Here is a 25,638-nt window from a genome sequence, read left to right as displayed (position 1 = left end):
CAAAAAAATTAAAATTTTAGTACCGTATGGTATCGCTCAAAACATCCAATAACACATAGCGCTACGTTACATGGTCCACAATTATAGGCTGTTTCTCTTCTCTTATTCTGCTTTGCACAAACAACACACCGCTTGACAACAGATTTATTATCAGGCTTTTTGGGATAAATTGAAGGAAAATATCTTTCAATAAGGCGTAAAGGATTGTGAGAATTTTCTGGTCTGCTGCTTGTACAACTTCTAGGTGTCACCTTTTTGTATTTTTCTATTATAGATTTAACTAAAGTCCTCTGGAAGTCCAATAATGGAATATTATTTCCTGTTTTCATTTTATATATCACATGGGAATTCAACAACGCTAAATCTAGTAGATGAAAAAACACTTTCTTATACCACTTCACTGTTTTTCTCACACTTTCTATGGTACTCAGAAGCATATCCGTTTTGTCCACTCCTCCCATATTTTGATTATATTCAAAAATCGCCTCTGGTTTCTGAATTTCTTCACCTCTTTTATTTGTTGCAGTTTTTATTTTATTACTGTGGATTGCAGATAAATGGACGTCTCTTTTATCTTTCCATTTCAAAGCCAGTAAAGTTTGGCTTGAAAAATAATCAATCGAACCTTTTTCAATTTTTTCAAACTTCGGCATGAACATTCTATTTGGTCTCACTGTTCCACAGCAATAAACTTTTCTTTCTAAAAGACTGATACAGAATGGGACTGGTATACCAATTATTATCTGTGTATAGATGATGTGCTTTGTCGAAATAAGGCTCCATCAAAGTCATCACTATGTTGCCTGAAGTTCCTAGATTTTCGTCGAACTTCTTCATTTCTGTTGTAGTACCTGTGTATATCAGTAGATCAAGTATATAGCCCGTTTCACAATCCACAATAATGAAAAATTTGATCCCAAATCGATGCCTCTTGGCATAGGTATATACAAGGAATATACTGACGAAACGATATTCTTCCTTTGAAAAGCATAAGGCTTTCGTCAATCACGAGGTTTTGAAAAGGGTACATACATTTTTTAAATACTTGTCTGTAATGGTCGACAACGAACCTCATCTTAAATAGTTTATCTTCTTTGATAACGTTGGAGTTATCTGAAAAATGCAGAAATCGTAAAATTTCTAAAAATCTCGCATGGGACATTATTTGACCAAATGCAGGAGTCTGAATTATGAAATCTTGGGACCAATAATCCTTTACTCTTTGTTTTTTCACTTGAGGCATGAGTAGGCAAAGACCCAAAAACAGGTAGATTTCATCCGTAGTTGGTGATGTATATTTGTGAATTCTTCGTGATGGATCTTCACTCACAATATAATGGTAATACATGCTTGTCTGTACCGCTATTTCTTCGACGAATTCTTTAGTAATAAAATTTTCAAAAACCTCCAAAATCGTTGGAATTTCAGGCAGGTTTTCAAGTTGACACCCAGAATAGTTCGCATCGAAATTCTCTAAAGAAGTTTTGAGGTCAACTTTGCTCCAAATAAACTTGTTTGTCAGCTTATCAGTTTTCTTTTTTTTACTGAGTGGTGGATTATCTTCCTGATTAGGTTGAGTATTCTCAGCATCTGAATTATTCTCATCACAGGGTACCTCAGCTTCGGCTAGTACCAAATTATTTTCTGCAATTTCACAATCACTTTCACCATCTTCATTGTCCCAACCGTCAAACTGATCTTCTAGACGCGTAAAATCTTCATCATCACTTTGATTTAATAAATCATACAGTTCTTGTTCCGTCAAATATTTGCGAGCCATGGGTGCGTTCGGACGACCATAGCGGCTGGCTGGCAGCAGAAATCGGCTGAGTGGTTGCATCCAGCCGTGATAGGGAAAGCTTAGTAAATCTCTCAGCGGCTGGCTTCCAGCGGTGACGTCTGACAGCTACTGCTGGCTCAGCTATCCAGCCGCTGTGGTCGTCCGAACGCACCCATTGTTAATTCAACGATAACCACAGTATACTAAATTCCTGCACAAACAAGTTGAAACTCCTACCTAAAACTGATAACAAAGATCACGTCATAATCCATTCTCAAAATTCAATGAATAGTGCTCATCCATATTAGATTCGCCTGCTTCACTGTCATGTTCTCTGTGTATCCGCTTGAATCGCGCCAAAACTCGGAATGTAATTCAATGAATAGTACTCATCCCTATTAGAAACGCGTGCTTCACTGTCATAATATTCTCTGTATCTCCGCTTGAAGCGCGCCAAAACTGGGTAAGTAATTGTCGATTCCATATTTTTTTCATTGGGGCGTGGTTAATATAATCTAACCAATAGAGGAAAGTCAATAAATCCGTTAGATTTCGGTTCCTATAATACGCCTCCATCAATCCGAGTTTGTACGTCTCCGGTCCGACCGGCTCGAAAATTTTTTGCGAGTACGCTCGTCTTTGGTCCTGAAAGGGTTAAATAACTTTATCAAAATATAATATGGTATTAACCCCAGACGAAGACACTGACATTTGACCCTGAATTGGGAACGTGATGTATTAATATTATGTCAGGTATTAATGCAGTGTAAGTGAATTCAGTATTGGGTTATTGTCAGATATTTATGGTGTCGAAATGTATTGGTATAGGTCTCTGTTATTATTGTAAACAAGTTATAGTTGAATCACCGACTGCTTCAATATAAATATAATGTTATCTGGCAGTACAACTGTGTTGTACTGCCTTTTGGCCCCAAATTAATTAAAACTCATTTAACGTTCAGATAACATTATATTTATGTACATTTAAACAGTCGGTGATTCAATTATAACTTGTTTACAATAATAGCACAGACCTATACCAATACAAGTTAAAGTACTTATTTATTTATAGACATTACAGCGCTAAAAACAGGTAAAGATACATATTCTACGATTTCATTTTTCCTCGTTATAACCGAATATGCCTCGTTATTCGTGGTGTGCAAGTACTTGGAGGGGATACGAGAATCGATCGTGCGAGAATAGCGGAGAAATATTGCAACTTTCTTAAATAATTTATATTGTCAATTGAAATTGTCAAATTGACATAATATTTCATACCTACTGTCATTAAAGAAGAAAAATTATATATTGCTCCACAATATTGATATGATTGCAATTATTATATAAAGGTAAATTTAATTAATTGTATTTTACTTGCAGTACTGCATTTTAATAACTAATTTTATTTACTACATATTTTTTCTTCTTATTATTTTTTTGGACTATGACCTTGACAATTATCCAGTAACCAGGACTAATATAATTGGCCAATATAATTAAAAGTGCGAATAATGTTGCTGAGCGTAGAAACCAGGTGTCGCTTTGCCGAACTTGCATTGTCCCAAAAGAGGTGTTACAGTTCAATAGGAATTTCATGGGACTTCTAGTGTACCTCGTTATAAGAGAAATCTCATAATAACCGTGTTCGTTATAGAGAGAGTCTACTGTAGTACATTTTTAATTAAAGGTAACAGTAAATTAGGTATAGTCGGTTCGCTGAACTCAGACGCAAATGGCTAATGATTTTAGTACGTAACTTTTTTGTTTTTTGCCAATTTTGACAAAATTTGCAAAATTACTAAATATTTAGTAATTATTAACTATTTATTAATTATTTTTTTGGCAATTTTATCAAATTGGCAAAATTACTAGCTTAAATCACTAGCCAGTTGAGTCTGAGTTTAGCGAACGGACTATATCTTAGTAGTAGGTCGAAGTAGGCTTTGGGTTGAGCCTCCTCTGCTGTTTCATGTTCTTGTTATATTATTTTATCGATATAAAAAGCTTACCCTCCTTATGACATTGACAGTTTAAAAGCCTTGGCCTTTTAGTGTACTAATAGTATTATTTCATCATCATCATCAGGGCTTTTCATTCCAGGTGGAATGTTTGCCGCTCTTACTTAGAGCTCTCAGATTCGCTTATTGCGGTGAATCACTCCGCATTCCACTTGTATGTTGTCAAAGTTTGTTGTATGACTTGGCTTTCGTTACTATTTTCTTCCACTCATTTCGATATGTGCATAGTTCCCTCCAGTTTCTCACTTCCAGAATTTTGATATCTCTCATGACCTGGTCCTCCCATCTCTCTCTGGGTCTTCCTCTTGGTCTTTCAGTTGCCGGTTTCCATCTGGTGATCTTCTTAATCAGTCGGTCGTTTTTCCTTCTTTCTATGTGTCCCAGCCATCTCAGCCTCTGTGATTTAATAAATCTAACTATATCTTCTCCCTTCATTATGTCTCTTAGTTCATGGTTCATTCTTCTTCTCATTTCTCCGTTGTCCATTCTTATCGGGCCCATGATGCGTCTGAGGATTTTCCTTTCGAATATTCTCAATTTTTCTTCATCTTTTTCCGTGAGGCACATTGTCTCAGATGCGTACGTAACTACTGGTCTGATTGCAACTCTGTATATTTTCAGTTTTGTATTTCTGGATAAGTTCTTGTCCTTCATAAGCCTATGATATCTCCAGTATGTTTTGTTGCCTGTTAGTATTCGTTCCGTTACTTCTTCACTTCTCTTGTTTTGGCCATTCACTATTACTCCCAAATATTTAAATTGTTGGACTCTTTCAAAAGTGTAGTTTTCTATTTTGATTTCTCTCATCCTGTTATCTTCTCTTCTAGAGCAGAGTAGATATTTTGTTTTTCCTTCGTTAATTTCTAGACCTCTTTTCCGTGCTTCTTTTGCCAGGATTGTTACTGCTTCTTTTAATCTTTCCTTGTCTCTTCCCATAAGAACTAAATCATCTGCATATGCAACTATTTGTGTTGAGGAGTGGGCTATAGTTCCTTTAATTTTGCTGGCCTTGACTGTTCCTTCTAGTGCTATGTTGAATAATGTGGTTGACAGGGAGTCGCCTTGTCGCACTCCTGTTTCTATTGCAATTGATTTTGTACTACCTTCTTCTGTTGTTACTTTGGCTCGAGCTCCATTATTTAGTCAAGTATTTATTCCTTTATTCCTTCTCGGAACTCATTTTACCGGTGGGGCGTAGGATTAATATAGTATTTCTCTTCTTTTCCTTTGCTTAACTCATTTTATGAGTCAAATCTTGCTTTTTGCTTTTAGAAAGTGGTTTGTCCTGTAGCGGAAAGTAACAAGGAGGAGGAGGTATGGAACTCTGGTCGACCAAAGAGGGCTTGTATAAGCAAGAAAAGACTATCTGCCGATGAAAGGTTGAATTCAAGCTGCAAAACCTACTACAAAGTTGAAGTGGTCACTCCTAAGCTACGCCAAAACTCAACAACCAAGAGCCAGGAGTCTACAAAGAGGCAACAGTCTCAATCTCCAAAGAGGGACGATGAAAAGGAAAAAGGTATAGTACAACAACATGTCAGTGAAACATTTGATTCATTATTTACAACTTATCAACAGGTTTAATAGTGAAATTTAAGAAATTGCGTAATTCTGAATTGATTCAACTAAACAATGAAGCCACCAACTTTTTGTTTCCAAAGAAGGATGACAGTAGCGAGGAGGAAGACGACGAGGCCAATACTACAGCAAGCTCGGCGGATAGTTGTAGTAATACCGAGATAGAAGACTGTAAAACGTCCACACCCAACATTAGGAACGAAGATGAGACCTCTATGGACAGTACGGGTAGAAAGAAGAGGAGGAGGACGCACGCTGAGGCTTTCATCATGGACAATCAAAAGTATTATAAATTTGAGACTCCGGGCTCCAGGTTAGTATAATAAATGATTTACTTAGTTTGAATTCAATAATAGAAATAAAAAAAATCCTATTTTTTAAAATGATTATCTTTGATCTATGTGTATGTGTATTATAATCAGTAAAGCTTAAATATAATGCAGTATGTCGAGCAATAATCTAACAACTTTATCAGACATAAATATTTCTGCATCACGAATGAATGTTGGCTATTAACATGGTAATTCTGATCTTGCTTGCGGCACTTCTGAATAGTTCGACTGATGTGAGCCTGAACCACTTCCGCAGATTTTGGAGCCACGAGTGTCTTCTCCTACCTGGTCCGCGCTTACTGTCTATTTTCTCCTGGACAATCAATTGCAGTAGATGGTACTTATCGTGTTTCATTATGTGGCCTAGATATTCAAGTTTTTTTTTTTTTGTTTAATTGTGCTCACGATTTCTTTCTCTTTTCCGATTCTGTGGATTACCTCTATGTTGGTGACATGTTCAGTCCAGGATATAAAAAGAATACGTCGGTACACGGTTTTCCACACATTTTTTAAAATATTTCCTCGGAATAAAAAATATTGAATAGGAGTCGGGATAAGATACATCCCTGTCGGACACGGATACCTTTTTTTGTTCTCAGAATAATTGTCTCTCGCAGAATATCTATTAATTGTTCATGATTGACCTTGTCAAATGCTTTTCTAAAATCCACAAAGCACAAATACACATCCTTATCAACGTCTTTACACCGCTGTATAAGCACTTGGAGAACGAATACTGCCTCTCTAGTTCCAAGTGCTCTCCGAAAGCCAAACTGCGATCTATTAATATTTCATTCACATTTATCATAATATATTCTTCTATGAATGATCTGGGTGAAGGCTTTAGTGATATGTTTTCATTGGTGGTGATAATTTCTGTGTTATCTAATTTGTCAAAGTCATTGCAGGTTAAGGTACCAAGGATCCTACCTACCGCTAGTGATGAAATCACCAGAACGGCCTGCCAAAACTGAGGAGGATGTAAAGATCGAAGAACCAGAGGAGAAGAAGACGAAACATGTACAGAGTTCAAAAATAAAGTTGTCCAAGTACAAATTCGCCTTCGAACAAGTACCGGTTCATATGGGATGGTACCAGGCTTTCAAGAGGCTGGACAATACTGAACAAACATACCCTTGCTTTAGTAATTGTAAGTATACAACAGTTTGTCCTGTGTGTTATATGAATATACAGTCCGTACAATATAGATACTGTCGCACGCCATTATCTACATCAGAGATCTATGTTGACATTGTTGCCCAATTACAAAAAATTCTTGAATTCATTTTAAATCAATTATGTATATCACATAATTGGCGGGCGTATGTGAAAAGGGATATAAGTCAAAAAAGTATAATTTTGGGAAAACGGGTTTTTGTGATTTTTGTGACGTAAATGCAATACATTATTATTTTTCAATAAAATGTGTATTATCTTCAGTGTATGACTTCATTATGTCGCAAGAACATATTTTTTGTAGTAAATTTGAAATATATATAATATTTAAAAAAAAATAGAACATATACCTCTTTTCACAAACATTTTTTATTAAAACCTAGGTACAAACAAAATATATTAATTATTACTAGTAATTTATTATTGTTAATTACCCTCTGTTAGTTATATTCGTGGTCAGATGCATCTGGCAAAATATCCCTTACACTATCTGACTTATATTTATTAACCCAAACGCAAATCAGAAAAATAATCGGACGCTTTTGATCATATGTGAACATATACTGTAGCACTAAACGTAATAAAGAATAGACGAAAAGCCCAGCACGTCGCCGGCGACATTTTGTAACACTAAATATGCCTCAAACACGGTGGCGACAGTTTGTAGCAGTCCCAAGAAAGGGCGCTATCTTTGTGACATTCATTGATTAGAAAGAAAAAAAGCTCGACACGTTAAATGCCAAATTAAACAAAATATAAAAATATACTTGGTGCTACTTAACTTTTTGATATACCTCGGTAGCTGCTAAGTCTTCAGAGACCTAGGGTTGTGGATTCTTAATAGATGTTAAATAAAATTGAAGCTCAATTGCTCGGGGGGCGCCATAATTAAAAAAGAAATATATATGTTTCCTTATAAAAAAAATATAAAACTAAGTATGCCGGCTACTTGAAATATCTGTACTTACCGTAGGCTACTTTCATGTGTGATTGATTACTTTTATAAGGACGATAGAGGTTGATAAAGAAAATCTAATAATTAAACATAATTCTTACTTTATTGAAACAAATAAAAATTTAGCAAAGTTGTTATCAATAAAAAAATTAAGTTTCATCGATTCGCGGAACACGTAAGAGTTCAACAATAAAAAAATAGCGCAAGTACCTTGATGTGTTCTTTATCCATAGTCCATCCATGCGGCAGTTACGGTGTTAAACATTGTCCTGATGTTACGGCACATTTGTTGTCACGCACATAATGACACTCAATTTTACAGACAAAGTACAGGTATTAATAATTATATTAGAGATGAAATTCCATTGTTCGTTTATTGTATGAAACACTTATATTATATCATGTTATATTATTGTTATTAATTAAACTTGATTGAATGAAACGAAGAACTTTTCGACAAAAGAAAACTAATGGATGTGTTTAATCCATCACTAGGAACACAAAATACGGTCGAGAATTTACATTCCCTACGACCACAGCAGCCACTTAAGCCTACTTCGGCTCTGGAACAAAGACTTAAAGAAACTGTACTAAATACAAACAACTAATTTTCTCCATTGAACTATTTTCAACAATTTTCTCCGTCAGCAACGCAAGGCCTGCTGACGGAAAGCACAAACTTCTTATTCTAGCTTTCTAGAACTGATCGCTCTTCTCGACTACTTAGAACTGATCTCCTTTATACTTCAAACTCCTCTAACACCCAAAACTCACTCCATCTTCCCATTCTTCTATCCTACTAGCGGTTTTACCACTCAAAAAAATTCGCCAATTTCCACTCTTATTTAAAAACGAATAGAAAAGGTTTAAGCAAACTTCAACCACGCCTTCAAAGGTAATAACTCATTCTCCGTCAAATAGGATTCATCGCGAAATTCTGATATTCATATCTCAGCTCAATACATTCTCACGTTTTTCGCTGATCCAGCTTCTCGCACAGCTGGCCCACTAAGATACCAACAAGTATATTATATAAACACACTCATAGCCTGTTATCTCACAAGGGTATGCACTATGTAAACAAACCCAACTACAAAGCATTATAATATGATATTATTCTCGTCGCCAGAAATCAATTATAGAAGAATTTACGATTATAATTCCCTTGATAAAAAAACCGACAATCCATTTCACGACAGAATAACGGCTAACAAAACATGATACTTTTAAAACCTGAGTTCTCGGGAATAAGAAACTTAAAAAATATTCATATGAATCGAGGACCAATTACGCAATACTACAGATTCATGAGAAATGAAAAAGAATCACACATTTCCACGCAATAAACAAATACAATTTCTGAAACGGATTTACCTTACAGGGTGAAGCAACAGTATCAGGAATTCGAAAACGTTAATGCACTTTGCACCCGTTACAATACCTCTATTCACAAAATATTTCATTTATTTTCATATATTTCACATATAAGTCTACATAAGCCCGTATTACTTTAAAAATTTCATTTTTAGTCAATTATATCATTTTGCACATACCAAATCGCGCGTAAATATGTATAGAATGACTTTATCTCTTTTCCTCTAAGTGTAATATCCATTTTTGGAACGTATGATGTACTTAGCTCATTTTTCGCATTTTTCGACTTATATCCCTTTTCACATACACCCGTCAATTATTGCGGAAGTGGATTATACAACAAAACAAATTAATATTCAATGCAAATAAATAAAGACATTAGAAATAGAAAACAAGAATTAAGTTATAATCTTACTTTAAAGCATTCTTTATTACATAGTAAAAGTTGGTCAAAACGAATAAATTTGTTTGATTCTAATTGAGACAGTCAGTCACCAGATGTCACCAACATTTCTGTCAGGGTCGCAACGTCACGCGTGACTACGATAAATCCAAAATGCATAGACACCAAGTTGGATACGATCCTATTCATAACACCTCAACTCGCATAAATATTAAGAAAAATAAATATATTTATATTGAAGAATATATTTTAGAAATTGGATTAATGATGTCATGCTATTATATGTATAATGTATATCATTAGGAGTAGAACTAATAAGAATAATAAAATAATCATTACGTTGTGAAGCGAAACAATAGCCGTCTTACTTTAGTTAGTTCAGAGAGCGAAAAAAGCACTCTAACAAGTTTCAACCCTTGTTAGGGTATCATCAGAGAGCGCATACAGTTTATTTTTTAGTTTTGTCGCTGATTTTTCTCACAGTGTTGCCACATTGTCGAAATAGTGCATAATGTAAAGAAATATGATGAAAATGTAAGATAAATAATCATTATAAATTCATCTCTTCAGAGGTATATGATAAAAAATTACAATTACAAAACCAATTGATTTGTATAATTTATTAATTTATAAGTAATATGTATATAATATTCTTTTAGACCTTTGGGAAGAAATTGTTCTACCTTATCAAATGCGCAGCATCCAGCCGTTGGACCGTAAATCTTGCCTAAGTCATTATCAAGAACTTCTAAAAGGTTTGATGGCGGTAGCATCGGTGAAATCTGAATCGTCTACTCGAAGTCCTTCCCCCGAAAGTATGTCATCTTCTTCGTCACTCTACGATCCAGACGAAGACAGTAAAATGAGTGCTTCGACCAGTAGTTCTATCTGCAGCGCTGATGATAGATCAACGAAAGTAGCGAAGGTAGGGGCGAGGAAGTCCAGTAGGATAATAGTGCTGCAACCGACTGCTTCATCAGGTACAACACTTGTCTTTACGCCATTCGATGAGGACAAAGACAGGATGTTCCCTCCGAATTCTATCGTACTGCATGGTATTTAATGAAATTTTTGGGAATACCCTCTACTTATCTCCTAATTAAAAGTCTACCCTATGCCGATGTGCGCTTTTATCTTGGGGGTGGTTCCCACCCCTTCTCTCTGAAGTGGAAAATTTTTTGGTCAAAATAACCACGGAAGTGACTAGAGAACGTAATTCTAAGCTAAAACTGTTCTATAATTTTTTTAAACTCGATACTTTTTGAGTTATTCGTGGTTGAAAATTTGCCATTAGTGACAACTATTTGGACGAAAAAACTATACAAAACATTTTTGTAGCTCATGAAAAATCAAAGATTCATTTCTTCATAAATCTTCTAGTAATACAAAAAGAGATATGGTAGGTGAAAAAATATTTTTTTTGTGCATGCTCAAATCGGTGTACTCAACTTAAAATAACAGAGAAATGGTCGGTTTTAGGGGGTATGGTATAATGCTACGAATACCTTTTGTAGCGCTGGAAAAGACCTTTAAAACAAGTTCTGTTAAATGTCAATTACATTCAAACTAAGCGAGATATGGTGCCCAAAAAAAAATTATGACTAATTTATTTTAAGGAAAAAGGAGATATGTATATGGATTTTAATGGGATGAGTATATAACGGGTTTAAGTTTTGAAAAAAATAAGGTCAAATTAAGTTTTGAAAAAAGTAAGCTCAAATAAAGTACAAAAAGTTTTTTCAGATAACAGTTTTGTTTTGTCTTTCATGACAGTATCTCTTTATCATTTTCGAGTTGCATGGAGAAAAAGGAAGATATTTAAGAAAATTTAAAAATGCGCTCTATAATTTGATCTTATTTTTGAAGTTATACTGCTTTAGGCGCGATTGAGGGTGAAATTTTATTAATCTGCGCGCATGCACACAGACAGTATTGAGTTCCTTACTAAATGTTTTAATTTATGTATGTATCAGTCCAGAAAAGATGTGGAAAGGATATATTAGTGTTTAGTGACACTCTATAGGAGCGTTAAAAATAAAAATTGAAGAAAATCTTCTGTGTAAAAGGTATATTTATTTAAAACCCCAACAAAGGGCTACATTAAAAGACAGAACGTTTTCGCTCTAAAGAGAGCATCATCAATGTTCTAAGCAAGCTCTACATGCTAAGCCACCAAAAATAGATGGGTTAAAACCCTTAAAACGCCGACCAAAAGTCTTAATTGGCGTGTTATATATTAAACCCTGACGATGGGTGAAATTTAAACAAGATATACCTCACAGCATTATATGACTATACCACGTGTATGTGGGTGGTTGAGTTGATTTCTCTGTCTTCACAAAGAGAAATCAACTCAACCACCCACATACACGTGGTATAGTCATATAATGCTGTGAGGTATATCTTTTTTAAATTTCACCCATCGCCAGGGTTTAGTATACAGGGTGTCCCGAAAAGATTGGTCATAAATTATACCACACATTCTGGGGTCAAAAATAGTTCGATTGAACCTAACTTACCTTAGTACAAATGTGCTCATAAAAAAAGTTACAGCCCTTTGAAGTTACAAAATGAAAATCGATTTTTTTCAATATATCAAAAACTATTAGAGATTTTTTATTGAAAATGGACATGGGGCATTCTAATGGCAGAAATATCTTAAAACAAAATTATAGTGGAATTTGTCCACCCCATAAAAATTTTATGGGGGTTTTGTTCCCTTAAACCCTCCCAAACTTTTGTGTACGTTCCAATTAATTCATTATTGTGGTACCATTAGTTCAACATAACGTTTCTAAAACTTTTTTGCCTCTTGGTATTTTTTAGATAAGCCAGTTTTTATCGAGATGCGGCTTCTTTTTTAATATGTTAACATAAAAATTGTATGGGGGTTTTGTTCCTTTAAACCCCCCAAATGTTTGGGTACGTTGCAATTATACTATTATTGTGGTACCATTAGGTAAACACAGTGTTTTTAAAACTTTTTTGCCTCTTATTCTTTTTTTGATAAGTCACCTTTTATCGAGATGTTTCTTCTTTTTCAAAATATACATAATAATGTAAACTATAAATAAATTTTCAGATTATTAACAGCTCTCTATAATCGCACTTAACCATATTAGTCGGAGAGATAGAAGCGGATTTTGTGCGTGATAAGTAATATGGAAAAACTATACGGGGATATGTTGAATTAGTTGTGTACATGCCTTTCACCAACGGCCGGAAACCAGAGTTGGGGCCGAGGGTAGTTATAAGGGGTCAAAAGTCGCGGATTTTATTATTTTTTTTATGACGCTCATGATCAAGATAGTGCAACAAAATTTGGGAATAAGTAGTTCATGGCGTAACTAAGTAAAATCTGTAGGGGCGGAACGCTGCGTGGCCGACAAAGGGGTGGGGGTAGGGGTGAATATAAAAAATATAAAGGGATTTTTGCGACGTTCGTGATTGAGATAATGGACCAAAATTTGGGAATAAGTAGATCATGATATTACTAAGTAAAATGCCCAGAGCCGGAAACCAGAGTTGGGGATGAGGGTAGTTATAAGGGGTCAAAGTCGCCGTTTTTATTATTTTTTTTTGTGACGCTCATGATCGAGAGAGTGCACCAAAATTTGGGAATAAGTAGGTCATGACGTAACTAAGTAAAATCTCCAGGGGTGGCACTCTGCGTGGCCGACAAAGGGGTGGGGCAGGGGTGGATACAAAAAATATAAGGGGTTTTTTGCGACGTTCGTGATTGACAGAGTGCACCAAAATTTGGGAATAAGTAGACCATGACATAACTAAGTAAAATCCTCAGAGCCGGAAACCAGAGTTGGGCATGAGGGTAGTTATAAGGGGTCAAATTCGCCGTTTTTATTAATTTTTTTGTGACGCTCATGATCGAGATAGTGCACCAAAATTTGGGAATAAGTAGGTCATGAGGTAACTAAGTACAATCTCCAGGGGTTGAACGCTGCGTGGCCGATAAAGGGGTGGGGGTAGGTGTGAATATAAAAAATATAAGGGGTTTTTTGCGACATGCTAGATTGAGATAGTGCACCAAAATTTGGGAATAAGCAGACCATGACTTAGCTAAGTAAAATCCCCAGAGCCGGAAACCAGAGTTGGGGATGAGGGTAGTTTTAAGGGGTCAAAGTCGCAGTGTGTATTATTTTTTTTGTGACCCGGCACAACATTTGTCCCCCACGCAGCGGTCCGCCCCTGGAGATTTTACTTAGTAATGTCATGATCTACTTATTCCCAAATTTTGGTGCACTATCTTGATCACGAACGGCAAAAAACCCCCATATATTTTTATACTCACCCCTGCCTATCACCCCTTTGTACTCCAAGCAGCGTTCCGCCCCTGAAGATTTTACTTAGTTACGTCATAACCTAATTACTCCCAAATTTTGGTGCACTATCTCCATCATGAGCGCCACAAAAAAAAATAATAAAAACCGCGACTTTTACCCCTTATAACTACCCTCGTCCGCCACTCTGGTTTCCGCCTCTGGGGATATTACTTAGTTATGTCATGGTCTACTTATTTCCAAATTTTGGTGCACTATCTCAATCACAAACGTCGCAAAAAGCCCCTTACATTTTTTTATATTCACCCCTGCCCCACCCCTTTGTCGACCACGCAGCGTTCCACTCCTGGAGATTTTACTTAGGTACGTCATTACCTACTTATTCCCAAATTTTGGTGCACTATCTCGATCATGAGCGTCATAAAAAAAATAATAAAATCCGCGACTTTGACCCCTTATAACTACCCTCGGCCCCAACTCTGGTTTCCGGCCGTTGGTGAAAGTCATGTACACAACTAATTCAACATATCCCCGTATAGTTTTTCCATATTACTTATCACGCACAAAATCCGCTCCCAGCTCTTAGACTATATACAAATATGTGGTGGATTCGACAATTATTCAAAATATCTTGATAAACACTGGCTTATCGAAAAAGTACTAAGAGGCAAAAAAGTTTTAGAAATATTGTGTTTACCTAATAGTGCAACAATAATAATTTAATTAAAACGTACACAAAAGTTTGGGGGGGTTTAAGGGAACAAAACCCCCATAAAATTTTTATGGGGTGCACTAATTTCACTTTAATTTTTTTTTAAGATGTTGCTACTATAAGAATGCCACATGTCCATTTTCAATAAAAAATCTCCTAAGAGTTTTCTATATATTAAAAAAAATCGATTTTCAGTTTGTAACTTCAAAGGGCTGTAACTTTTTTTGTGTGCACTATTGTATATAGGTAAGTGAGGTTCAATCAACCTATTTTTGACCCCAGAATCTGTGGTATAATTTATGACCAATCTTTTCGGGACACCCTGTATAACACGCCAATGTAAGACTTTTGGTCGGCATTTTAAGGGTTTTAACCCATGTATTTTTGGTGGCTTAGCATGTAGAGCTTGCTTGGAACACTGATGATGCTCTCTTTAGAGCGAAAACGTTCTGTCTTTTAATGTAGCCCTTTATTGGGGTTTTAAATAAATATACCTTTTACACAGAAGATTTTCTTCAATTTTTGTAATTACATAATGTTATACAGCCAGTTATAGGAAAATTTTTCCTTATGGACGTTAAAAATGCTACTTTAAAGCACCAGTGCTTTAAAAAATTTAAGGCACTGCAGTTAAAAGTGAATTGTCAAATTGTGAAACGTCAAAATATTTATATTTCATTTATTAACATTAATATTAATAATACAACTTGCGCAATTTGAAAAAGGTGGTTTAAAAGGTTTTTTTAAATTTAATTTAAACTGTATTATTGCATTTTTAACACGTTTGTAAAAAAAACTATTAAAATTTGTTAGAATATACAAAAATAAAAGTAGATATTATTCTGTAGTTGTTATGATTTACGTATTGACAGTATAGGCAGTTTTGATGTAATGTCAAGAAAAATATAAAAATGGAATGTCAGTCAAGTTCAAGTAAAAGTTTTTGTAGGGATTGTCCTGTAATTGAGAATGAATAAATTATAATTGTTGATATATAAGATGTTTGTAGGAAAAATATTGTATGATATAGGTGTTAAAAAGTACATTTTTAAGGCACTCATGTGAATTGCAGAATGAGCGAAGCGAATCTTTCACATACGTGCCTTAAAATTGTGCTTTTAACATTTATATCATAAATAACTATTATTATAATTTTTGTGTATTTAGACTTGTCTACCTCGGGAATAAGATAATAAGTAATATTTTTGAAGTATTTTATAATTCACTTCGTATGTTTGTCACTATGTCTGAGAAATCTTGTAGCCCGTATAAACAAAAGGGTATAGCTCAGTGGTAGAGCGTTGGGCTGGAGATCAAGAGGTCCCGGTTCAAATCCTGGTGTTTTCTAATCTTTTTGAAGTTATACTTCTTTAGGCGCGATTTCATTGAGGGTGAAATTTTATTAATCTGCGCACAGGCAGTATGGAGTTCGTTACTAAATGTTTTAATTCATGTATTTATCAGTCCAGAAAAGGTGTGAAAAGAATATATTAGTGTTTTTAAATATATTTTTCTACAAACGTGTTAAAAATGCAATTTATAGCACTCCATAGGAGCGTTAAAAATGCTACTTTAAAGCACCGGTGCTTTAAAAATTTTAAGGCACTGCAGTTAAAAGTTAATTGTCAAATTGTGAAACGTCAAAATATTTATATTTCATTTATTAAATTAATAGATATTAATAATACCTATTTACGAATGTTTCTTCTAAAATTTAGGAATATATTAATTTTATAATACATTTAAGTATGTAGTAATTTTCTTTACAATTTTTACTTACCTATTTGTTTTTGTTTATACCTAATATCGCCCTTGTCTAGCAAGTGTCTGCGTAGTCTAGCGGTACGTGTATCTAGTTACGGACATGTTAGTACTTGGTTCGATTCTCCATAAGGAAAATTTTTTTGTTTATTATTAATGGTTATTGACATCTTTTAGACTATTATTATATGGACTTAAAAATGATTAAAAATAATTAAAATATTTAATCGGGATGTTGCCCAACTATTTACCGATTTGCAAATTTATAATATTTGCCTATTTCAAAATGCACTTTTGAAATGAATTTTTCTTATGCACAAATGCAATTTCAGATTTCTTATTCATTACAATAGTTCACAAAATTTCCTGACATTCTCACGAATCCAACGCACCAAACTGCATTAAAATCCGTCTTACTGCGCCAAAAATCGACAGTAAGGCCTTTTTTTGTGCTTCAATGCCTCGACTAATTCGGCCAGAGATCGAGAGGTCGTGAGTTCGAATCCAGTGCAATCCTATACTTTTTTTTATTTTTTTGAAAGCGGTAAGCACAAAATTAGTTTGGTGTTTAAAAAAGATTAAAACAAACTGTTTAAAGTATATTTATTTTTAAGAAATCATATAATAGAAGTATAACTTCTTACATGCGTACAAAGTACACACACATTCTTTTTTGAATTTTTGGTATTGTTTTAATAAAAATTTTTGGAAAGTAGTAAGTAAAAATTAATTTAATCTTTAAATAAAATACAAATAAACTGTCCGAAAGTATATTTATTTCATTGAAATCATATTTAGAAGTATAACTTCTTACGTGCGTACAAAGTACACACACATTCTTTTTTTTTTCAAAAATCATGCATTTTTTGATGCCCTCCATCTTTTTGAACGTAGAAATAACACTATAATAAAATGTATTGTAGAAGTAAAGCGACGCATTTAAATCTGGTGGATGAGGAGTCAAATATACTTCGCATTTTACTTCAAAATAAATTAGTCATCAATTTGTTTTTTGCACCATATCTCGCTTAGTTTGAGTGTAATCGACATTTAACAGTGCTCATTTTTCAAGCACTACAAAAGGTATTGGTAGCATTATACCCTTAAAATGGACCATTTTTCTGGTATTGTAAGTTGAACACATTGATTTGAGCTTGCACCAAAGAAATCTCTTTTCACCTACCATATTTCTTTTTGTGTTATAACTAGAAGATTTATGAAGACACGAATCTCTTTGATTTTTCATAAGCTACAAAAATGTTTTATGCATTCCAAATGTATTCGCAAAAAAAACCTTCCGAAAAGGTGACATTTTTCAACGAAAATGGTAAATTTTCAACCACAAATAACCCAAAAAGTATTGAGTTCTCAAAAAAATATAGCATAGTTTTGGCTAAGAATAAGGAGGTTCTCTAGCCACATGCGTGGTTATTTTGACCAAAAAATTTTCCACTCACGAGAAGGGGTGGGAACCACCCCCAAGGTAAATGCGCACATCGGCATAGGGTAGACCTTGAATTAGGAGATAAGTAGAGGCTACTCCCAAAATAACTCAATCCATGCAGTAGGATAGAATTCGGAGGCCTGTTTTGTTCTTATTAACTGAGGTATTTAAATATTGAAGAAAAATTATGCCAGCTATTTTTTAACTGAAATATCTGCGGAAAGTCAATGGGAAAGGCATACCATCTTGTGAATATCTACCTGGACATCTTTTACGGCGTCATGATTTTTTTATTGACATTTAAGCAAAATATATTAACAAAAATAATTGCAAACAATTAAAAAATGCTAATTTTCGGGATTAATTCGGAATACATTTTTTGTTTATAAACATTTTGTGAAGCGAATACTTCTTATCGTTCGGTATGGGATTTTTGGTGTGTTAAAATTACGCCGAGTCGTATTTTTAAATCACATAGAACTTAAAAAAATGAAAAAAATTGAATTCTGGGCGTGAGGGAGGGTACATTTTAATTTATTTATCCCGTCCGTAAGTTAAAGTTTGATGCGCCACTATCGACGCATGTGCCACTAAAAAGTGACGGCACAGTGTTCATACCTTTTCTTTTAGGTTCTACTATTTAAGTTATAGGGTATTATCGTGCCTAAAATGATTAATAAATTTCACCTATTGTCCTTTTCATGAGCATTTTTCAGTGCGTAACAAATGATAGGAAAAAGGGTAAGTCCGTGATAATACACATTTATGACATTTATTCTAACATGACATTTTAGTTAAATCTGACAGTTGTCACATTTTATTTTCAATTTGGAATAAAAACAAATCAAATGTGTTTCTTGCATTTATAAAATGGTATTTTCTTTGATTTGTATAGTCTTATAAATTATACAGATTATATTTGTCATATTATTATCTAATTAAAAAAAAAATATTTTTTTATTATGGCGCCATCTATCGACAACTAGAATAACTAGAATAAATGTTATAAATGTCACCGACGAAATGTAATCACCGACGTGCCTTTTTTTCTGTCACATACAACTTAATGCGTTAGAGAGAAATCGAAAAACTGTGACGCACTGAAAGATGATCATGAGAAAAAGAATATATGCTCCTAGTCTATGAGATTATACACCTTTTCTATTGATTTTCCCCAGATATTCCCGTAAAAAAAAGCCAGGAATTTTTCGATTTTTAAATGCTTCGTTTTTTAGAAGTGAGGCTTACAAAGATTTGTTTTGTAGGTAAAAATCCTCGGAAGTCGCCTAGACAGCACGCCTCTACTTTAGCTATTCTTAGCGACTTGGTACAACAAAGAAAGCGCCGGTCCAAACATAGACAGCCCGTAGAAGATATTAACCAATCTTTAGCCACCATCGAAGAAGAACAAGAAATATTATCGGCTCCGGTGCAAGAAGAAGTTGCACCAGAACCTCCTCCTCCAGTTCGATCAGCATCTCCTCCCCCAGTACAAGAAAGCGACTGCCCTCCAAATCCTCAAAACCAATCCACTCCTGTTAAGTCTAGAAAAGTGAAACCCAAAATAGATTACTATTCAGTAGTGAAGCAGATAGACGATGAGTTGGATACAGCATTGGATGAAGATATAGAAGATTATGAAATTGAAATGTCTGATGGAACTGGTGTAGACTTTAATAACAGCCGAACAACGTTAGAGGATATTATGGGGATGTACGAGGAAAATAATTCCAAGGAGACTGAGAGAAGTTGTAGGCGGTTTTTCAATGGGACGCCAGGGAGAAAACCGGGGTATAAAAAGAGGAAATTGAATAAGACCGGTATGCATTTTAATTTTTAGATTTATCAATGACATTTCCCAATTCCCATGGCATTAAAATCATTCTGACTTTACAACCCTGTGTAGAGGTCTTAGTTTCCTCAAAAATTTCTCCATTCGTCCCTATTCAATGCTTTTCTACGTCAAGCATTTATTCGCATATTTCTCATGTCTTCATTATCGTCATAATAAGTGGCTCGACATAAAAATAAACCTGTTTCGGTATTTCTCTCTAAAATCGCCCATTCTCGGGAAAATGATTTTATTCCAACCTAAACGTCCTCACTGTATATCTTTCTGTCATTGTTCAGTTCTATTTTGATTCCTTAGCCTGTGGTGATATTTTTCAAGTAATGTTCTGCACCTTTTGCACATTTCATGTTTTTCTAGCCATTTTATTTCCTTTGCTGACGCTTGAAATTCTAGCCCTCAATCAATATCATTTTCAGTTTTACACAATAAATATTTCATTGGGAAACGGAAGTACTCGAATGGTGAATAGAGGTCATTGATGCGGTTCTAAATAGATCTACATTTATTGCCTCACCGATTTTTATAACTGAGTTACAGAGTGTTTTATCGATTTTGCCCATTTCTTTCTGAACCCATATCTTTAGAACCATCTTTTATATTTTTTTGGTAATTGCTACATATATGTCTCATGCAGAAACCAAACGAACCAACTAGTAAGAACAATAAAAATCCAAGTTCGGGTTAACCCGCGAGCAGTTGCGCCCTTAGAAAAAATCTAACATTTTATCCTAATTTTATCAAATTGCGATGACTTGATCAAAAGTTTTGCAATTTTGAAAAAATTTCGTAAGTGCCTCAAGGAAGGGTGTAAAATTTCGTAGGTATTTTTTTCTTCTTCTTTTCGTGGAATTTATGGCTTTGGGGAGAGCCAATTAGCTTTAATAATAATTGTTAGAAATAATATTTCTAACATAGCAAGTAAATAAAAATACTATAAAATAAAAATTGGTTGTAAATTCGTATTGTGAGATGAAATCTAACACGCGACTGTTCACGTTACAGAAGTGAACGCCACTGCTCCCGGGTTACAACGGATTATTGATTATTTTATTGTTTATTAACTTTAATAATACCAGCTTTTTAATCTTCGAGCTAGTTTTTAAAAATTTCAATATTGATTTCAAAATCAATGTCATTAAATTGTCTGGCCAAAAAATTCAAGCGAACCATTAAACTTAATTTTTTGTACCCTTTTCAAATACTCAAACGGATTTTGAAAATTTCAATATACAGGGTGTTGTTTCAAGGTCACAATGAATTTATAAGTGTTTTAGTCCGGACCTGGATTTTTCTTGTAATTGCTGGTTAGGTGGTTTGGTTTCTAAATAATAGTATGTGTACCAAATATCAAAAAATATACCAGGTGTTTCTTAAGTTATGGACTAAGAGCTAGCAACGTCGGGAAAACAGTGATTTTAAGACACTTGGTTTTTTAATACATTATTCCCTATGCTTCCTTGAACACCTTACCGGCCATCTGGCTACTGAGACAGGTTGCGTTCATTACTGCGCATCGCACCTGTACACGTAAATATATCGAATTTAAAATTATTTTAAGACGAAAAATTTTTTTGCCATTACTTTTTAAACATCATTAGAAATATGAATTATAATTGCTAGGCATTTCTGTGGTTGCTAAATATGCGCCAGACGCTATTTTTATAAATAATAATTGAAAAATTTAAATCATTTTAGTATGTCTGAAATGTTAATATCATATTATTTACACATAAATAAATGCAAAATTAATTTGCCAGGCATTAATTCGGTTGCATTCACCAGCCAGGTGGATTTAAAATAATAAAAATAATGTGTATTTTCAGCAAAACGATCGCTGGTTGGGTTAAGAAACTAGACAAACAAAAGATACGACAATTTCGGGGGTGAATGTTGTCCACACATGTATTCAGATGGGCCAGTCACAATTCACAGTTTGTTAACGATTCTTGTCGAGTTTCTATTTAGTGAAAAATAATTGTGATACAATATAATGGCAAATAAAATACAATGCCTGTACGATATCTGTATCTTTTGTTTGTCTTATTTCTTAACGCAGCCAGCGTACGTTTTGCTGAAAATATATATCATTTTAAACGATTTTAAATCCATCTGGCTAATGACTGCAACCGAGTTAATGTCTGGCAAATTAATTTTGCATTTATTTATGTGTTAATAATATAATATTAAAATTACAGACATACTAAAATGATTTAAACTTTTCTATTATTATTTATAATAAATAGCATCTGGCGCGCATTTAGCAACCACAGAAATGTCTGGCAATTATAATTCATGTTTCTAATAATGTTTAAAAAGTAATGACAAAAAATTTTTCGTCTTAAACTAATTTAAAATATATTTACCTGTATCTTTTGTTTGTCTTATTTCTTAACACAGCGAGCGTACGTTTTGCTGAAAATATATATCATTTTTAACGATTTTACTTCCATCTGGCCGATGACTGCAGTCATCAGAGTTAATGTCTGGCAAATTAATTTTGCATTTATTTATGTGTGAATAATATAATATTAAAATTAGAGACATACTAAAATGATTTTTCTACAATCGTGTTAAAAATGCAATTTTTAGCACTCCATACGAGCGTTAAAAATGCTACTTTAAGGCACTAGTGCTTTAAAATTGTTATGGCACTTTAATTCGTATTGACAGTATAGGCAATTTTGATGTAATGCCAAAAAAATATAAAAATGGAATGTCCGTCAAGTAAAAGTTTTTGTAGATATTGTCCTGTAATTACGTTTGTAGAAAAAATATTGTATGATATGCGTGTTAAAAAGTACATTTTTAAGGCATTCATGTGTGCAAACTTTCACATGCGTGCCTTAAACGTGTACTTTTAACACTTATATCATAAATAACTATTAAATTTTTCTATATAATAAATAGCATCTGGCGCGCACTTAGCAACCACAGACATGTCTGGCAATTGTAATTCATGTTTCTGATAATGTTTAAAAAGTAATGGCAAAAAAATGTTCGTCTTAAAATAATTTTAAATTCGATATATTTACCTATACAGGTGTACTGCGCGTTAATGAACGCAACATGTTTCAGTAGCCAGATGGCCTTGAAGGTGTTCGAGGATTCATAGGGAATAATATATTAAAGAATCAGCTGTCTTAAAATACTTTCTCGAAAACGTTGATAGCCATTTAGACTATAGCGTCTGGCACGTATTTAGCAACCACAGAAATGTCTGGCAATTATAATTCATATTTCCAAGAATGTTTTACAAGTAATGGCAAAAAAATTTTTCATCTTAAAATAATTTTAAATTCGATAGGTGCGCTGCGCAGTAATGAACGCAACCTGTCTCAGTAGCCAGATGGCCGGTAAGGAGTTCTAGGATGCATAGGGAATAATATATTAAAGGATCGGCTGTCTTAAAATAGTTTCTCGAATACGTTGCTAGCTCTTAGACCATTATGTGTCCAGAAAGAAATGGGCAAAATCGAAAAATCACCCTGTAACTCGGTTATAAAAATTGATAAGGCAATAAATGTAGTATACATATCTAGAACCGCATCAAAAACCTCTATTGACCATTCAAGTATTTCCGTTCCCAATGAAACACCTTGTATATTTATTGTTTTAAAGCGTTGATGAGACTAATTTTAAATTTGTTTCTCTAGGATGGCCGAGTAAAACGAAGAGATCATCAAAGAAAGAACCGAATAAAGAGAAAAGCGAAGATGAAAATTCAAGTACTGTTGGTTCTGCCAGCGTGATCAATTCAGAAGCGGAAGACTGTGACGAAGGAGCGGACGTACAGGAGACCGTGAAGAAACAAAAGCCGGAGACGACAAAGAGAAACAGTAGGCGAAAGGAGGCACCAAACATTGGAAAGTCGCGTGCGAGTGATCAAAGTTGTGATGTTACTAGAAGCAGGGTGAAAGTACTGTCGAATAAATTAGTGAACAGTGAACTACGGCAACCGTACGTGTGTGTTCAAAAATTAGATAGCAAAAAACTATCGAAAAGTGTAATCGTAACGCAGCAAAGGACGGCTAAAAAGCAAAGACGAATGCCGGGGTCCCCTAAATCACCTAGAACGTTAAGAAAGCCTAGAGGTAGATGGTATAGAGAGAGATAGAAAGACAAACGATACAACTTGTATTATTTATTAATTTTTTATGTATTTTTTTTTAATTTCATAAGAGAGATTGTATTCTATTTTGTACCAGAAGTTTATTTAAACCTGTACAGTATAGTGAAGAGAAAATAAAACTCTTGTTTCCTCATTATAACATTTTTTCATCTACTTAATCATTTACTTCATAAAATGGTGATAATTATTCTATTGACTGAGCCAGACTGAGAGTTTTGTTTACGATGACGACCTCAGTATCACTGTAAAAGGGAAAACACTCACACAAGTAGAGTCGACAATGGAAGAGGCTGTAAATATGATATCAACTTACTACAAACAAAACTCGTTAAAGCCAAACTTTACTAAAACACAAGTATATGAATTTCATCTCAACAACCATTTGGCGCATGTAAAACTGAATGTGTCTTGCTAGGGACAACGCTTGGAACATACTGATAGGCCCTAATAACTTAAGAGTGATACTAGACCGGCCACTAACATATAAATTCCACTGTCAGAGTACAAGACAAAAGGTTTCTAAGAGAAACTACCTTCTCTTGAAGCTTGCGGGGTGCAAACCCCCAGGTCTTAAAGTCAACAGCTGAGGCCTTATGTTTCTCAACAGGGGAATATGCTTGTCCCGTCTGGGGCAGATCTAGACCATATCTATAATAACTAGTAGATTATACAAGGTATGGGCCGTTCTGTGCATCGAGGTGTAACGTCAATATTAAGGATTGGGTGGTCTATCCATCTTTATCTGCGCGGGATCGCTTGGTTAAAAGAGATAGGTAGACCACTGATCGACTGCTTCCGTGTTACGCTCTTTTGCTCAGTATGCCTTTCTATGATCTAGACACGCCCAACGGCGTTAAATGAAACGTGTAGAATAACTACCGGTTGTATGAAGCCTACCCCTCTACCATTACTGTACCGGGCAGCTGGATTCGCATCACCAGACGATCGTAGATGCGGCTCACAATACGCCGAGAAATTCAAGTAAACTTTCGATGAAAGGCAGCAATTATATGGGCTTGACGAACCGCCAGGCCAGCCGACCTAAATCAAATAAAAGGTTTATAGGGGAGTGCAATTAGAACGAAAACATGCATTGTTTCGGAAAAATTCAAACAAGCTTATATTTTTCTAAAACTTTTTTTTGTTAGTTTATATACATGTTAAAGTTAAAAGTTCTACTCGCAGATTTGGGCGCTAATTGTTTAAATAATAACAATTGTTTTGTATAAATAATTTTAAAAATATCGTTAAATTCATCATTTTACTTTGATCAAATATGTTTCTATTTTTTTTTTTTGATTATGCTGAATCCGAATATGGCATTGCAATTTAAAAATTCTTATACAGAAGCTCTTATACAGTGTGTCTGCGTAGCTATAGGAACCACATGGAAAACTTTTTTATCAAATTTACGAAAAAAAGTTATTCTTAATAAAATGCTCTGAATAGTCAAAAATATGAATTTCGTTAAAGAGTAAAGTATCTTTATATTCCAGAATATCAAAAAATGCTATTATGACAAGTTTTTTGAAATTAGAAACTATGTTTAAATATACAATTACATTATTCTAATCGAAAAAAAATTGTTTCTCAAATTACGGATACTCATCATCATTTTATTTCAATTATGATAACTATTTTATTATCACTTTTAAGAAAAAAAGTTATTTTTCATAAAATGCTCTCCCTGGTCTAAAATCTAAGATGCAACCATCATATATCAAACTTTTTTAATTTTATACAAGGTATGTAAAAAATATGAATTTTTCTTAAGAGTCAAGTGCTTTTATTATTCACAGTATTTCAATTAGAAGGATGTAATT

The 25,638-nt window shown here is 34.2% G+C and overlaps 1 protein-coding gene across 4 annotated transcripts in view; it reads left to right on the top strand.

Moving 5' to 3' along the window:
- LOC114325148 (uncharacterized) overlaps positions 1-23,954 on the top strand; it is a 36,524-nt gene extending 12,570 nt beyond the window's left edge. For 3 of the 4 annotated variants that reach the window (XM_028273114.2, XM_028273133.2, XM_028273107.2), the window contains exons 5-10: positions 5,074-5,320; positions 5,380-5,692; positions 6,611-6,861; positions 10,279-10,599; positions 19,100-19,654; positions 23,340-23,954. In XM_028273114.2, the coding sequence (XP_028128915.2) occupies positions 5,074-5,320; positions 5,380-5,692; positions 6,611-6,861; positions 10,279-10,599; positions 19,100-19,654; positions 23,340-23,800 (2,148 nt within the window). In that variant the 3' untranslated portion in view covers positions 23,801-23,954. The remainder of the gene's footprint in view (positions 1-5,073; positions 5,321-5,379; positions 5,693-6,610; positions 6,862-10,278; positions 10,600-19,099; positions 19,655-23,339) is intronic. The other variant, XM_028273124.2, reaches the window with a different exon arrangement.
- The last annotated feature ends 1,684 nt before the right edge of the window (positions 23,955-25,638 follow it).

Source organism: Diabrotica virgifera, chromosome 4 (genome assembly GCF_917563875.1).
Source record: "Diabrotica virgifera virgifera chromosome 4, PGI_DIABVI_V3a".
Taxonomy (NCBI): Eukaryota; Metazoa; Arthropoda; class Insecta; order Coleoptera; family Chrysomelidae; genus Diabrotica; species Diabrotica virgifera.
The sequence above is the reverse complement of the archived record's forward strand: the minus strand, read 5'-3'. Positions and strand labels throughout refer to the sequence as shown.